At 40.7% G+C, this 17,355-nt stretch overlaps 1 protein-coding gene and 1 pseudogene across 2 annotated transcripts; both read left to right on the forward strand.

Annotated features, from left to right (window-relative positions):
- Window positions 1–1,035: 1,035 nt before the first annotated feature.
- Window positions 1,036–6,159, forward strand: SRSF3 (serine and arginine rich splicing factor 3; the record flags this gene model as incomplete). Its single annotated transcript, XM_079713328.1, has 5 exons — window positions 1,036–1,241; window positions 2,535–2,669; window positions 4,837–4,875; window positions 5,088–5,174; window positions 5,361–6,159. The coding sequence occupies 5 exons, from the start codon at window positions 1,036–1,038 to the stop codon at window positions 5,386–5,388; spliced, it is 495 nt and encodes a 164-aa protein (XP_079569454.1). The 3' UTR covers window positions 5,389–6,159.
- Window positions 6,160–13,735: 7,576 nt separating this feature from the next.
- Window positions 13,736–14,358, forward strand: LOC307059182 (large ribosomal subunit protein uL22-like; annotated as a pseudogene). The gene has a single exon. The product of its transcript is annotated as a large ribosomal subunit protein uL22-like (transcript).
- The last annotated feature ends 2,997 nt before the right edge of the window (window positions 14,359–17,355 follow it).

Here is a 17,355-nt window from a genome sequence, read left to right on the forward strand (position 1 = left end):
CCAGAGAGAGAAGAAAGTGGTAAAAGCTCTTGAGCTGAGTTCTTGGACAGGCTGCTCTTTTATGCAATTGATACTGGCCTATAAGTTGATTAGATTCATTGCTGAGACGACTTAAGACTTATCAAAGTAAGCCCCCTAAGTGCCGTAAATTCTTGTATAACAAATAACTTTTTTCCCCTGAGGTGAAATTAGCGTAAGATTCATTTTAAAGTGCACAATTCAGAGGTATTTAGTACATTCACTATGTTATGCAGCTATCACCTCTCTAGTTCTAACGCGTTTTATACCCCCTAAGGTGACCCGTACACATAAGCAGCCACGTCCCTTTTGCCCTGTCCCCTTTTCCTCCCCCAGCCCCTGGTACCTACTGATGTTTCTGGATTTACTCATTTTGGATATTACACATGCATGGAATCGTAATATGTGCACTTGTGTGTCTGGTATCTGTAACTTAGCATGCTTTCAAGTTTCATCCACGTTTGTAGCATTTATGGGTGCTTCATTCCTGAATAATACTTCATTGTATGGATAATATATTTTGCTTATCCACTTACCTGTTGCTGGACATTTGGGGTAACTAGAATGAGGTACAGCTTCTAATAACAAGTTTGTCTTGCTGCTTGAGGAATGAAGCTGGTTAACTTTTGGCCTGTGAAGGCACATTAGTATCACTTTTCTAGTGGTTGTCTTCAGCGAGTTGTATGTGCCTTTGAGTAGGCTGTCCTACTTTTCTAGGAGTTTTTTTTGTTTTGTTTTTTAAGATTAATTTGAAATAGGTAAAGTCCTTAACTCAGTTTCCACTTTGTGGTAAATGCTCCTCCAGTGTGTTGTTTCCCCTCACTTTTCAAGGAGGCTTCTTTTTTTTTTTTTTTCCCTTAGGCAATTTGCTGGCTTCCATGCAGTTATCGGTAACTGTTTAAAGGGTAGTGCTTTTAGTTTTGGGGGTTTTAGTATTTTTGAATTCTTTCTTAAGGATCTGTTTTTCACTGTGTGGATTATGATATTTTGGGGTTTTTTTTTTGTTTTTTTACAGAAATGCATCGTGATTCCTGTCCATTGGACTGTAAAGTTTATGTAGGTAATCTTGGAAACAATGGTAACAAGACTGAATTGGAACGAGCTTTTGGCTATTATGGACCACTCCGAAGTGTGTGGGTTGCTAGAAACCCTCCCGGCTTCGCTTTTGTTGAATTTGAAGATCCTCGAGATGCAGCCGATGCTGTCCGAGAGCTAGATGGGAGGTAATTTATTGATTAATTTATACTAACGATAAATAATGTTGATTGTGTTTTAATATTTAAAATCTCTAGGATACGTGGCTTTTAGATGGCTTCTTGGCTATCTGAAATTGATGTTACTGGAGATTTACATAAACCTTTTTTGGCAATCAAAGGAGTGAACAGTTTTAGTGTAGATACCTAGGAAAAGTTTCTTTTTATTCAGTTGGCCATTGAAGAAAATAATTTTAACGGTCAGTTCTTGGTGGGTGGATAGCTGCATATGGTTGAAACATTTTAATCTAAATGCACCACAAAGCATCAACTGTGTTGTCACCTTTGAATTGTTTCTAAAATAATTGTGGAATCAGACATTTCTCTTACGGCCACAAACTGATTGTAGGTGGATGATGGTTACGTGGGTTTATTGTACTATTATCTTTTACATGTTGGAAATAATTTTGTTTAGGAACTGTGGCTCATACAGCTATGCCTTTTGCATTTACAGTGGTCTGTCAGCTGGCTGACAAGCAACACCTGAGTCTTAACAGTGAACAGGTGTTGCCTTTCTCCTTCCTGGCATTTGAAAACCATTGGATTTCATGAAAACAAGGAAGATAATCCTTAAGATCCCCAAATTAAAGTGTCTGAGAGTTGGCTGTAAAGCTGTATAAAAGGTCATTTATCTAAGCAGGTTACAGAAACATTTTTCCAGGGCCCCACCTCTTGCCAGTCACTGTCCACATATGGTGAATTATCTAAACATAATGGTTGTGGACCAGTGAAGAGGTGGGAAATAACTGTCTTTTTTTCTCTTCTGTTCTCAGTAGCAGTTTCTTACGTGTCAAGTATTGTGTGTGATGATTGAGGGGAGAGGGAGATGTAAAATGGCCAGAATGCTTCTGTCTTAACTTACTGCTATATACCTGGTGGGGGGTTGGGGAGGAGGGGAGACCAATGGATACACAGAGTAAGATTGGTAAACAGTTGCTGCAGCCTCAAAGGAAGAAGTCAAAACAGGATGTACAGATGAACTAGTTCTGGGAGGATGAGTCCAGGGGTTTTCACACTTAAATTGTACCTGTTAACATTGAGTCCAATGATCAGACTAACGGCAATAAAATGTAAGGAAGTTGGTTTCCTTTACTAGAAAAAATAAGGGAACTAAAACTTGCTTTGGTATTAAGGATTCTGCAGACATTAAGATGTATTTTTTGCAAAGAAGCTAGTTATAGGAGTGGGGTTTTTTTTCCCTTGCTTTAATCTCTTAGAAAGTCAGTTGGGCTGCTTTAAATTTAACGTTTCTTCCCCTCGTAGAACACTGTGTGGCTGCCGAGTAAGAGTGGAACTGTCAAATGGTGAAAAGAGAAGTCGAAATCGTGGCCCACCTCCTTCTTGGGGTCGTCGCCCTCGAGATGATTATCGGAGGAGGAGTCCTCCACCTCGCCGCAGGTACTTAGAGAGAGCGTGTTTAGAGGTATTGGTGTAATGGAGTAGCTAATAGGAGCAGGTATTTCTCTTAAAGTTTGTTGGTGGGTTTTAAATTTTGAAGAATCAGGTTTTTATGAAACATTTGCTGGGTGTAGTTTGGGATATGTGAGTTGTGCTGAGTGTTGGCTTGTCTTTAGGTCATTGTTCATGTTGGTAGTCAGTAACTTCTATCTTGGATCTATCTTCTAGTTCATCTTCTAGTTGCATCTTTCCAAGTCTTCCCTTATACTTCAATTTAGGCCTTTTTCCATTTCTTGACTCCATAATGACAAACATTACATTCAACTCTAGCTCTTCACAAAAATGTGTTTTCTATTAGCACGATTGTAATATTTATCGAGCAGGCAGCTGTTTTAATGTTACAACTGGTAAAGTAGAAATCATTCTGAAACTAACTTAAGTCACTGACCAATAAAGGGGGCTAAAGTAATCCCAGTCATCTGTTCTTCAAACCCAAATAGGAGAGAATGCAGTTTTTTTTATAATTGAAAATGGCATCATTCTTGGACCAGGCAGTATTGTCTGGATGCTAACTCCACGTCTCCTCAAACCTCCAAAATAGTTTCTGTAGGACTGAAATTACCTCTTACAGGTGAGTGAAGTCCTAGGAGATAGGAGTTCAAAATCTTGCCCCTTTTGCTGTTTTGAAAAACAAAACAACACACTGTTGCCCATCATAATAGAGTATTTGTTAGCTAATAGATGGTTGTACTGATGGCTTGTTTTTCATTTTTTTTTTGTGCTTTTTGGTCCATCTATTAATAAAAATGAACCCCGTTACAGAGTCACCATCATGTCTCTTCTCACCACCCTCTGAGTCTGCATTAGCCAGTCAACTAGCCCTTTCAGCGTCATGTGACCAGCGCGCCCCATTCAGCTTGGCTGGTGTCGTTTCACATGACCCAGGCATGGCCAGTCGTCAGGTTGCACCGCCCTTTGGTTCCCGAGCATGCTGTTTTCTCTCAGCCTTCTCTCCAACCTTAACCAAATCGGCAGCAGCCACCTCGACCGCCCACACATTCCTGGCCAATCAGCTCAGCTGTTTATTTACCAAATGTCTTCACAACAACTACAGCAGCAGCCTTCGGCTAACAAAAAAGCAGGAAAAATCCACAACACCCCCTTCGCCAACCAACTAAATCCAACGCAACATCTGGCAAAACCTTTTCAGCAAATTCTTCCTGGCCGTCAGTCCGGCAGCCTCACCTCACCATTTCTAGCTTGTTGAAACCCAAAAACTAGTAAGTTTTTCCTGCTTATACAGTTTACTGCTGGTTAAAATAAGGAGTAAGCGGCTTAAAGTAATTCTTTTTTTCTGGATCAAAGGCTGGCTGTGCATAATTGAATGGTAACGTACATATATATATTGCTTGAATAAAACTTTTAAGGGTGATAGGGAACTCATAATGTAACTAGACCTTCAAGTGAAACTTATTTGCATGTGTGAGATGCCAAACTAAAAATTTTAATAACTCTAACAGATTTAGCTTTCCTTTCTAGCAAAAATTTGTTGAATCCTATCACCTTTAAATGGTTTTACTAACAGTTTTCAAAATTTTTAAATTATGGGGGTGAAGTGGGCCAAGCTAAGGTAATTTTGATAAGCCTAAACACACTCTTAAATGTGATGATCACAAATGCAGTTCTAATGTAGCACTTAATGGCATCAATATTTACACCTAGCGCGTTTTCACAAAATTACACTATCCACCTGGTACCTAAGTCTTGTCATGGACTTGCAGGTTTGCATGGGTTCCAAATACTGGTTTATGGTACTGTTTTTGGAACTACTTGTGGGACTACATTTTGGTGTGGTGTTTGGGTAGTGGAGTTAGTTTGACATGAAGTTTTGCATTGGACAGATCTGCTGTGAAGCATTCTTTGTTAAAGTGAATCCATGGTTGGAATACCTGCTTTTCACTTGAGCTTTTGGTTCCTTAATCCTTCTGTGCCTTTTTTTTCTTTTCTTTTTAAAAAAAAAAAATTTTTTTTTTTATTTTTTGGACGATGGGTGCCAGTTCTTCGGCACATTCACTGGGCCCAACAGTGAGATTGAAAAGTTGGGAAATGCCTCACGCCATAAATGCTAATTGACAATTGGCCTAATTTTCCTGTTTTCTGCTTTTAGATCTCCAAGACGGAGAAGCTTCTCCCGCAGCCGGAGCAGGTGAATAACCTTTCTTGGGGGCCACATTCTCAGAAGTGGGAGTGTTTGTGCTATTCCTGAGCTGTTTCTCAAATGACTTGGTTAATGGTGATAGACCTTGACTTCAGTAATGAATCAACTGGCATAGCTTTTAGCTTTCAAAAACTTCTCTTAGAAGTATTTGTTGTGTATAATCCTGAATGGCACTGTTTTTCTTTTCCTTCTGACTTCAGGTCCCTTTCTAGAGATAGGAGAAGAGAGAGATCACTGTCCCGGGAGAGAAATCACAAGCCGTCCCGATCTTTCTCTAGGTCTCGTAGGTAAGATCTTTAATGACCTGAGCCATTTAAGACCTTGCATACATAATGTATTAAAAGCAGAAATAGGTCTTCTTTTAAGCCACTTGGATAAAAATTTTACAACTTTTTCCTATAAAAATCTTTTGATGAAGTTTTGTCAGAGTGTAACCGAGTTACAGGTGTAACTTCTGTTTTTCTGTTTATCAGCCGATCTAGGTCAAATGAAAGGAAATAGAAGACCAGTTTGCAAGAGGAGTGGTGTACAGGAAATAACTTCATTTGACAGGAGTATGTACAGAAAATTCAAGTTTTGTTTGAGACTTCATAAGCTTGGTGCATTTTTAAAATGTTTTAGCTGTTCACATTTGTTTGTCTCTTGGAACAGTGACACATAAAGGTGTAATTCTCTATGGTTTGAAATGGATCATATGAGGCATGTAATATCAAGAATTGTTACTTTACAATGTTCCCTTAAGCAAAATTGAATTTGCTTTGAATTTTTAGTCTTGCATAGACTGATAATAAACCTCTAACTCCTGCCCAGCTAAAGTGTGATGTTTAATATTACGGAAACAAAACTGGCAAAAATTGAAAAGACTCTGTAGCTGGGATATGGTATGCAGCTGTAGTTAAGTGGTCTTTAAAAGCTGCTGTGAACACAAGCCAGCAGGTAAAAATTAAAGCTGCACCCGTAAACTAGATTAAAAGTTTAAAAATTCCACTAGTATTCACACCGGACAAGAGGTTGTCCAGTGGGTTTAGAATCTAAGAAGTTTCAAGAAAGTTAGTTTATCTTCTGTGATTGCTGTATATGGATACATAGCTCTTTGTAATATTATTTGGAAATTTGAGACTATTCAAGATACCCATGTCCTGCCAGTTTAAGGGTACATTGTAGAGCTGAACTTTGAGTTACTGTGCAAGATTTTTTTTTTCATGCTGTCATTTGTAATATGTTTTGTGAGAATCCTTGGGATTAAAGTTTTGGTTACAAATTGTTGTTTAACCTGAAAGCCTGTTTTTCCTTGCAAAACTAAAATCTGAGCTTGGTACCAATCAAGTCCAGGTATAACATTCCTATTGGAAGCCATACTTACATTTTCTTGTAAAGTGCTTTTGAAAATAAAACATTAACATAATTGTGTAATAGTTGAGCCCACCATTACCATAGTTCTTGTCCCATAGAAGGCAGTTGGTTACACAAATCTTATTCTGTAAGAAACACAATTTGAGGCTTTTGAAGTGAAGGGAATTTTTGGTTGTCCACCTAAGTGATGATACATTTTTAGGAGTAGAAGCCAGTTCAAAGTCCTTGATATTCAGTGACCAACATTTTAAAATATAGCCACCTGATACATTATAATCCAAAGTTGCTGGTTTAAAAAAAAAATTTAGCATGAATACGTTCCACAAAGCTTTTAAAAATTGCTTCCATTTTATATAATTTGAGGTGTTGCATGGGGATTCTAAATTGATCCATCATGATGTGAAATTCACTATATGGTTCAAATGTAACAGTGCAGAATTGAATATGGAGGCATGCATAACCTTCCTCTTAGAAATCTAGAGGAGTTGTAATTTCAGATTTTTGTGCAATTAGATTAAATCATAATGCAACAGTCTTTTGGCTTAGTTTCCTTAAATGTGCTGTTTAAAGATAGTTTTGGATTATGCTGTACTGACTTTAATATGAAAGATAAGTCATTATATTAATCTATAAGGATGTTTTATAAGATGCAGATCCTAAACAAATTATTTCCAGTGGTCCTTCTTCACCCTTCATACACATATCAAGGGAGGGAGAGTCCTGGGTGTCGGGGGGAGAATTGGTGTCAGTGGAGTTAAGTATGAGCCTTGTTACAGAAGATACTTTTAAGACTGCCTATTGATTTACTGGGAGCTCGGGCTTTGGGCCTTTTGTCTTCTGGCATTTCATAGCTTAAAACCTTTGTTGGGGTCAAGCAAGGCAAGATAGCTAAGAATTCATGGAAGTAATATGGTACATCAATATTACACTGCTCTTATAAATCTACATGGGCATTTTTGGCAGTATACAACTTGCAGAGTCTTAAATTGGAAGGGTTTCTGTAAAAAGGATAGTGGATTATAGCTATAAAGTGGCTAATACAGACCTGATATAAAATTAATCTCTGGGATTTATCCTTAGGGTCCAAATTTGCAATCACTTTAACCAGAAACCCTAGCACAGTTTTATGGCTTGTTTAAAAATATGGAAGATAGAAATCGTTAAATCCTTACATTCTGGCTATTAAGAAGTTCTTTACTGTAATTTCTGAAATTAACAAGTCCCGTTGGCCAGTTTTGTCTTGCATTCTTAGTTGAATATGATACCGAAAGCAGTCACAAAGTTTGACTTGTGGTGTAATGATTACAGGTGTTCACTAGAGGTCACTATTTAATACTTGGTGATAATTTAAGGAACATATCTAAGGATTATAGTTGGTTTTTATGCTTTCAAGAATAGTTAATATTCTGTAGTTCTCAGTTCATTGTGGGTTACTTCTGACCTCCATGTCTTAAGCAGAAAGGTAAAGACAAAGATAAATTAGAAATTTTAATTTTATGAGATGTAGATACCTTTTATCTACTGTTTCTATGGCTTTTTCCTTAAAAGATCATGTGATCAGTAGATGGCATCACCACCTTTTAAGACTCACCCATGTCTGGATGGAAAGTCCTGGTTGCTTTTTATTGTAGAGTTATGGTTTACATTCTTAAAGTGCTTCTTTATCAGGAATGGACTTTTCCAGGCCTACTGACTAATTTTTCCATCCCTGGTTATATAAGAACCACTGGTTTAGTACTTTGTATTAGTGTGCTTTTATTTTCAGAATCCCCAACATGATTTAGTTGTCAGACCTGGTTGGTGGTAATGTCTTCCAGTTGTATATTTTTGTACTAGACTGTTGCCTTCTGGTTTTCCTTTTTTTTTTTTTTTGAGAACATGGAAGATTTTTATAATTAAAGTAGCTGAAGAAAAACTGGGTTGGAGTATATTTTTATCAAAACATTCTGATAGTGTTGAATTCAATTTTATATGTCCACACAAGTTCTCTTCATCCTACTTTATTAAATTCGTTGGATACTTCAAACAAATTCAGCTGTATACAGCACACTTTAGAGGAGATAGAAAATTTGAAAGAGATACTGAAAATTTGTCTTGATAAACCTGGTATAACTGCTTAATTTTGTTGTACAACTTTTTGCTTACTGGAATTGCAGAAATTCATAATATGGTATTCTCATCATTTTGTATCCCAGTTCTTCCTCTAACTACCTGGATGGAAGATGTGACAACAGCCAAAATGTTTCCCAGACTAATACATGAAATACATGTGTAGAACATTACTTTTCTCATCCTTAGTTTTTCCTTGGTTCTTCTCTGACATACATAAAACATTGTATTATGATTATTTTACTAAAGTCTTAGAATCTGGCCACTTAGTGCCTTAGCTGTTAGTACGTGTATGTACTTGGTCTTGAAGTGAAAATCTCTGGAAACATTGATACTTAGCTTACTTGATAGTCTCATTTGGAGAGGTCCTGAGATGGAGAATATTTCCTTTATTTCCAGAGCAAAATTACACCTTCCAGAAAAGTAGTCTGTAGGTGACTTTCCCCCTCTCTTTTTGAAGTCCTATTCACTTGTGAATTGGCATTTTTGCTTCAGTACATAATTCATTCAGATTTCATTTGGGGACAACTTAGCATTCTTTAGAGGTCATTGTTTTTTGTTTTTTAGCGGTACGCGGGCCTCTCAATGTTGAGGCCTCTCCCGTTGCAGAGCACAGGCTCCGGACGCGCAGGCTCAGTGGCCATGGCTCACGGGCCCAGCCGCTCCGTGGCACATGGGGTCTTCCCGTACCAGGACACGAACCCGTGTCCCCTGCATCGGCAGGCGGACTCTCAACCACTGCGCCACCAGGGAGGCCCTAGAGGTCATTTTTTTGTTAAGTCCCAAAACCTCAAATCGGAGTCAAGGGGGAAAGTTGCTGAAAAACTGCTTAATGAATGCTGCCTTGGAGGGGGGTGGAGGTGGCTGTTTGTATTGAACATTTGGAAAGAGGAATGGAAATGATCAGTATAAAAAACATTGTAAGTTTTGAGAGCTATTTTTGAGAGAATAACTCCCTCAGGAAACAATTTCTAAATCCTTTTAAACTTAGGCAGCTAGTACTTTTAACCCAATTCAGCTGGTTCTCTGCCACCAGAATTTTTTATAATGAGAATTTAGTTTAGATAAAATCCATGTTAAGTTTCAATAAGAGTGCTTTGCAAATAAATACAGATTGGAATGTTGATTTGTCATTTAATCCTTTTTGTGTCACACCTTCCCCACATGGTAGTCTATGACACAGGCATTTAATGGGGAACGGGGTACAGTGATAGGGCATAACACCAGCTCAGTATCTCAAAACCGGTAATATTTGACCTGTGTTCAATATTAGGATGTTGAGACCTTGAACAAAATGTAAGTTCACCCGTTTTAGATTAGGATAAGTTAAGAGGTGTTGGTTGTAGGGCTTTTAAATACCCTAAGAGAAAGGCTCTTGGATCTTGAGTGAGGTGGCAAATAATCTTGAGAGTGCTTTGGAAAGCCCCTTACCTAGAAGTGGAAAACAAGTGAATTGAGTCAGGTGGTAAGGTGCGGGGGCTGTGTACTAAAGGCCGAGCTCGCAGATAAAGGCTATGTGAAGAATGAGGTGAAGAAGTGAGAGTACCTTAATCATAAAGTAGAAGAGGGGGGCAGGAGTGCATAACTGCTCTAGGGTTTGGAGGTAAAAGTGAAAGGATTCTAAAACCATGAATTTACACCAATTCCAGTTTAATGATTTTTTGACTTTCCTTCAGCCCTATTGCCATATAAGCAAGTGTGGGATAATTTGTCCAGCTTTAGTACTGGCAGGAAGGCCAAGAAGTTGGGAGTGTTACTGCCCTAATGAAAAGGCTGGCTCATGTGTCCCAGCTGTCTGGGGTTTAATGGGGACAGGAAATTCACTGAACTGGCAATCCTGGTTGGTCTTCAGTTGGCAATGTATAGCAGTCCGTTTGAAATGAAATTGGCTTCTAGAAGTGAGGTTGGAAGTAGAAGTTGCCCACTTTGTAAATAGTAAGAGTAGGTGAACACTGATAGTTTGGAGAGGGCTAAGAAAGAACTGCCTTTTAGGGTGCTGGAAGCTCGAGTGAAAACGGAGTAGTCAGGAAGTTTAAAAACAATTTTTTTTTGTCCCATCTCTGCCCCACCATGCCTACTCAATGTGGCCAGCTATGTCCTCCAGTAAAGGAAGTTTTGTTTTTGAGTACTGCCCTGCCAAACACTGTCGTTTTTCATATGTAATGCTTAATCACTTGGGAGGTGAGTATCCCTGTTAAACAGAGGGCAGAAAGAAGCTCCTCATACATTATTCCTCATCCTACCAAACAAGTACGAACACTCTTGTTGGACTTCTTGATCTCCTTGGTTAGTGATGTTCAGCAGTATACCCTTTTTTTTTTTTGCGGTACGCGGGCCTCTCACTGTTGTGGCCTCTACCGTTGCGGAGCACAGGCTCCGGACGCGCAGGCTCAGCGGCCATGGCTCACGGGCCCAGCCGCTCCGCGGCATGTGGGATCCTCCCGGGACACGAACCCGCGTCCCCTGCATCGGCAGGCGGACTCTCAGCCACTGTGCACCACCAGGGAAGCCCCGGCAGTATACGCTTGGTGCAGGGGCAGCAAGCCAAGCAGTGGGTCCCAGTCAGCTATGTGATCACGAGAGTAAATGACCAGTACACTTAAAAAGCATCCTGGACTCATACACCCATTTTGTTTTTCGCTTTGTGTATTCAGTGAGTTACATGAGAGATTCAGTACTTTATGTTAGATGATTTTGCCCAATGTAGGCTAATGTAAGTGTTCTGAACACGTTTAAGGTAGGCTAGATTAAGCTGTGATGTTGGTAGGTTAGGTGTATTAAATGTGGTTTTGACTTGTATTTTCAATTTATGACTGGTTTATCAAGATGTAACTCCATCATAAGTTGAGGAAGATCTGTAATGTATTCAGCACTGAGGCCATACTTGGCTCCACAGCCCTTGTTTTCTGCTCACTGCATTTTTATTTTACAACCCAATCATAAGATGCCACTTTATTGCCACTTAGTGACTGTCATGTTTATGGTAAAAGTAAATTGTACAGACACTGGAAAAGACCTCCTTTCTAGAGGTAACGTTAAATTTGTTTTCTAGAAAGTTAGGCATACTGTAACGAGCAAGTATTTATACAGCTAAAATGCTAATCTCAGCTTTATCCTTATTACACATCTGAAGCATGCACATCTGAGGTGTATGTACATGTCATCATCTGGGCAAGTACCACAACTGTTAAGCAGTCAAGATATTTCTTGGCAAAGGCCTCCCTGGCATAATTTAATGACTAATGCTTAAATTAATGACTAAAATGTCACTGTCAAGGAGGACAAAGCTGTGCTAATGTGGATGGGTTGACATTGGTTCCGTCTGTCCATGTTCACTATTAACCTTGTGTCATGGGCATGCTTCAAAGCTATGACTAGTTGCTATGGCAACTCCGGTCTCCTGGTCTTGACATCACCCTTATAGGAATGTGGGAACATTGGTGAGTATTGCATTTTATATGAGGACCGGTAAACATCAAACTTACATTTGGGGCCTTTTAATTTTTTCAACTTTATAGAGAAAAGTGCACACTTTTTTTTTCCTTTTTTTTTTTTAATGGAGTCTTAGGGAGAACACCTCAGAATTCCATGGCCAGGCAAGGCTGTTGCAGAGATGAACGCACCTTCTCTGGTTTCAAAACTGGGTGGTTGAAGTTAATGCAGCATTTCTTAGTTGCTGGAGGAAGAAAATACTGGTTAAGCAGGTACATTCAAGTGATCAATTAGATTTTGACAGTGGACCTGGTGATTAAAGCTATTGAATTGCCTCCAGCAGCTGCAGCCTATTGACCTGGAAGAACACTCCATTCCTTTCCTCAAATGATTTGGATTCTCATAGAGGTGAATGGAAAGAAGGGTTTTTTTAAGTGCATCATCCAAGATTGGTTCCTGAACCAGGGCCAACTTTTTGGACTTGACAGCAGGTGACAGGAAGAAAATAATTTAAAAGGGTATCAGTAATAAGGCGAATGTACTCATCCTAGTATAGAGAAGGCTGGACAAGTCGTCCAAGGTCACAGCCCAGGAGTGATTGAGCTGTAATGGTGTAATGCAAGTTGCAAGACCACTTAACGAAGTGGCCTTAGAGTCCATAGTCCCAGTCCTATGTTTAGAGATGAGAAGGTAGATTTGCCCAAAGTCACGCAGGGACACCATGGCAGAGGTGGAACAAGGATTGCCCCAACAGCTAATGAAGTGCTAGTTCAGGGAGCAGTATAATGTTAAGGCCTTCAGTATAATGATTGCCCCAACAGCTAATGAAGTGCTAGTTCAGGGAGCAGTATAATGTTAAGGCCTTCAGTATAATGATTGCCCCAACAGCTAATGAAGTGCTAGTTCAGGGAGCAGTATAATGTTAAGGCCTTCAGGCTTTGAAGCCAGTAGCCAGGGTTTGAATCCTGGCTTCCTCACTTATAGCTCAATGACCAGCTGCATAATTTTTGACACTTCCATTTTTCTCATCCATAAAATGGGTAACAATAGAAAATAATTACCTCCTGAAAATATCTTGAGAACACAGTGATGTGATGCATACATGGCACTCAACACAGAGTGACACTGCTCAGTAAGCGTTAGCTGTTATGTGGCAGGCTAACACTGGTATGCAGTAAGCACCCAAGGAATGGCTTTTAAGCAAAACTGACCCAGTTTGGTGCTGGGCAAGCAAGAGCGCGCCCAGTGCATTCTTGCATTCCCCAGTGCACACGAAGAGTGTTTCCACTGACCCTGGTCCTTACCTACTTTTTGAGTCCACTGTCCAGTTTGAGTTGAAGGGGCATGGATTTGAGGGGTCCATGGTCAAGAGGGACATTTGTGGTAAAAGGGGTCTGGGCAGATTTCAAGAAAGGGGTTTCTGAAGTCACAGGGATAGGCAGGTGGGAAGGGTAAGATGAAGGATTAAAACTGCTAGATGGCTCTTTAAAAGTGGGTTTTCATGGGCTTCCCTGGTGGCGCAGTGGTTGAGAGTCCGCCTGCCGATGCAGGGGACACGGGTTCGTGCCCCAGTCCGGGAAGATCCCACATGCCGTGGAGCGGCTGGGCCCGTGAGCCATGGCCGCTGAGCCTGAGCGTCCGGAGCCTGTGCTCCGCAACGGGAGAGGCCACAACAGTGAGAGGCCTGCGTACCACAAAAAACAAAACAAAAAAACACAGGAAGTAATGATAGATCAGACTTATTTGAATATGATAGGAGAGAGGGAGAAATAAGCTTAATTGAAGTAGGGATAACATGCCAAGACAAATAGACTGCTGGATTGGAGAAATGAGAAAGTGCAGTATTCTCACAAATGAGCTGGGCCTTAAAACTATAACGTCAAAAAATAAACTCACAACGGGACTTCCCTGGTGGTCCAGTGGTTAAGACTCCACACTTCTTTTCCGGTCAGCGGCCTGAGGTGACCTCTAAAAATGGTTCGCTATTCACTTGACCCAGAAAATCCCACAAAATCATGCAAGTCGAGAGGTTCAAATCTTCGTGTTCACTTTAAGAACACTCGTGAAACAGCCCAGGCCATTGAGGGTATGCATATCCGAAAAGCCACCAAGTATCTGAAGGATGTCACCTTAAAGAAGCAATGTGTGCCATTCCGTTGTTACAATGGTGGAGCTGGTAGGTGTGCCCAGGCCAAACAGTGGGGCTGGACGCAGGGTCGGTGTCCCAAAAAGAGTGCTTAATTTTTACTGCACATGCTCAAAAATGCAGAGAGTAATGCTGAACTGTAGGGCTCAGATGTAGATTCTCTGGTCATTGAGCATATCCAGGTGAACAAAGCCCCCAAGGTGCGGCGCAGGACTTATAGAGCTTATGGTCCAATCAACCCATACATGAGCTCTCCCTGCCACATTGAGATGATCCTTACTGAAAAAGAACAGATGTTCCTAAACCAGAAGAGGAGGTTGCCCAGAAGAAAAAGATATCCCAGAAGAAATTGAAGAAACAAAAACTTATGGCCCGGGAATAAATGCTGCAAAAAATAAATGCAAATAAAAGTAAAAAAAAAAAAAAAAAAAGACTCCACACTTCCACTGCAGGGTGCACGGTTGGATCCCTGGTCGGGGGAACTAAGATCCCGCACACTGCAAGGCCAAAAAAACAAAACAAACAACAAACAAAAAAACCAAACCTCACAACATGGGGCAGGGGGAGGGGAGTAAATTAAAAAGTACCTATCCCATGGGGTTGTTATGAAGGTTTAAGTGAATTAATACATGAAATGTGCTTAAAACAGTTCCTGGCACTTAAACACGGTTTAAGAATTAAATAGTATACATCCTTTGATAGAAGGGGAATAACAATTAGAAAAAAATTTAGTGCAAATGCACAGGGTACTCAATTACTTCTAGACAGTGTCTTTATTCCATTTAATCATTCTTTCTTTAATGGCTTTATGCAGGCGCTTTTAATATTTTCTACCTGTAGTTGGTTCAGACCCGTGGGCATGGGCAATTCTTTTGTGTACCAGACATCGAGTACCTCTGTCCCCTTCCCCTAAAGTCAGTTAGCTCCCTGGCCAGTGTGACCACCATAAAAAAAAAAAAAAATCAGTTCCCCAGGCACCCACTAGGAGGCAGTACTGCCCTGTTGAGAATACTAAGCCAAATTCTTTGCCTGAGGTCACATACCTGTTTAGTAGAATTGCATCTCCACTGACTCCAAAGTCTTTTTTTCCACTATGATAGTAACAATAAAGATAGTAATAAAGACAATAGTGATAATAATTAGCATTCCTTGAACTCATGCCAGCATTTTACTAAATGTTTTATATATATATACCACCAGCTCACTTAAACCTCACCATTTGAGGGCAGTTTCTCATTTTGCAGATGAAGAAACCAAGGCTTAGGTCCAAGACCCATGTTAAGTGTTTTGCGTAGAAGAGGTTGCCCTTGAGCTAAGTGTTGAAGAATGGGATTAGGATAGAAAGCTGGTTATATAAAGAAAAAAGCCACATGCATAAAAGCAAAGGCATGAAACTTCAAGATTTTGTATGGACTGACAACTTTAAGACCCCATGAATTTATTCAGGGTTTAGAATTGGAGATTGGTAGAAAGTCAGAGCTAGAGGGGAACTTAGAGGTCATCAGGGATTGGTGATTTTCAAACTTGAAAACTAGCCAAATCTTTTTTTGGAATGAAATCTTATATATAATAACTATAAAATATATTATAACAATTTAAATGATATTGTTATAAAAAGTATAAGTTCTAGTAGATAATATTCACTTATAAAGACAGGAAAAATAATGTTGTTTTGATGAATGCAGTATTAGATTGACCTCAGAACCCAGTTTTTCCTGTTTTGGTTGTACAGAGAAGTGAATATAATAGGTAACATTTTAAAACACCTCATTTTGCAATCCCATAAGTGACAGGACAGGAAGGTCTACCCCAAAACCACCTAGAAACACAGATTCACTTCAGTATATTAATAGCCATATGGTTGAACAGGTTTTATGTTTAAAAAAATACTTTGAAAACTCATTAGATACATATGTATATATTGTATATATTTTAAACAAATGTCTGTGAGACTCCTGTAGCACCGTGTGAGAATTCCTTATGCTGCCCACGTCTTTACTCTGCAGACAAAGAGCCTGAGGTGAAGGGACGGGAGTGAGTTGCTCAGACTCATGGAGCCCAGCTAGGGCCATCTCTGGGCACTCAGCCTCCTGAGTCCCAGCCCAGTGCTCCTTCTGAGAGACCAGTTGACATCTGGTGTGGCAGCATGCCACAGCCTGGCTGTACAACCCCTCACCTGAGAGGGCCCTTGACTGCTTGCCCATCTCCCTAGCAGATAAAGCCTCAGACGGAGGGCAAACAGTACCTGACTCCAGGATGTCAGTGCAGGTCTGATTCATGCAGTGGTTTGTGCCTGTGCCAGCTGCGAAGGCTGTCTCCTGGTCCTCTGCTCATTTTCATCACTTCCCTCACTGTGGCCAGACTGGGACTCTTGAGCAACAGGCAGACACCTGTGAGCTAGAGAATGGTGTTGGCTCTTTTAAGGAGGGTTTTCCAGGCCACAAAGGGACTTGTCTGTCCCACCCCCCTGGGCAGCTCAGAGCATTGCCCCATCAACCTCAGTTTCAGTATCAGGGTGGGGCGGCATCAGGGGGTGGGGTGCCGTGTTACCAGGGCGCAGACACATTGGCAACAGATGGTGGCTCTGGAGCATGGGAGAACAGGTGGGCTACCTACCACCAGGATTTCAAAAATACCATTTATCAGCATTTGCCTTTTGAAAGAAGCAATTTGCTTACAAATGGCAGGCCATTTAAAAATTTAACTTGCTCTTTTTTCCCCTTTTTTTCAGAAAAGCATATTAAGTCACTATTAGGAAATTTTTTTTTTTTTTTTGCAGTACACGGACCTCTCACTGTTGTGGCCTCTCCCGTTGCGGAGCACAGGCTCTGGACGCGCAGGCTCAGCAGCCATGGCTCACGGGCCCAGCCGCTCCGTGGCATGTGGGATCTTCCCGGACCGGGGCACGAACCCGTGTCCCCTGCATCGGCAGGCGGACTCTCAACCACTGCGCCACCATGGAAGCCCTAGGAGATATTTTTTTTAATTTTTTAATTTTTTTTTTTTTTTTTTTTTTGCGGGCCCAGCTGCTCCAAGGCATGTGGGATCTTCCCGGACGGGGGCACGAACCCGCGTCCCCTGCATCGGCAGGCGGACTCTCAACCACTGCGCCACCAGGGAAACCCCCTAGGAGATATTTTTAATCACAGTATATTAGCATTTGTTTACAGAATGCATTCTGTTGCTACTGAAGAGAATACCATGAGCAAGCAATGTTTTTATACAGAAACAAATGTTTTAAAAGTAGGTTCAGACACTGAAACCTTTGGCTAGACACAGGCTGTTATTTAATAATAAATTAACCTGACCTTGACTCAGAACAGGTCCCCCAGAAGCAGGTTCGTAGAGTATCGCTCTGCTGGGAAAGGCTCTTCTTCGAGGCTCTATGGTCATGTTGCAGGCGAGGGAGAAGGTTCTGCTTTCTTCCA

This window comes from Hyperoodon ampullatus (genome assembly GCF_949752795.1).
Source record: "Hyperoodon ampullatus genome assembly, chromosome: 10".
Lineage (NCBI taxonomy): Eukaryota > Metazoa > Chordata > Mammalia > Artiodactyla > Ziphiidae > Hyperoodon > Hyperoodon ampullatus.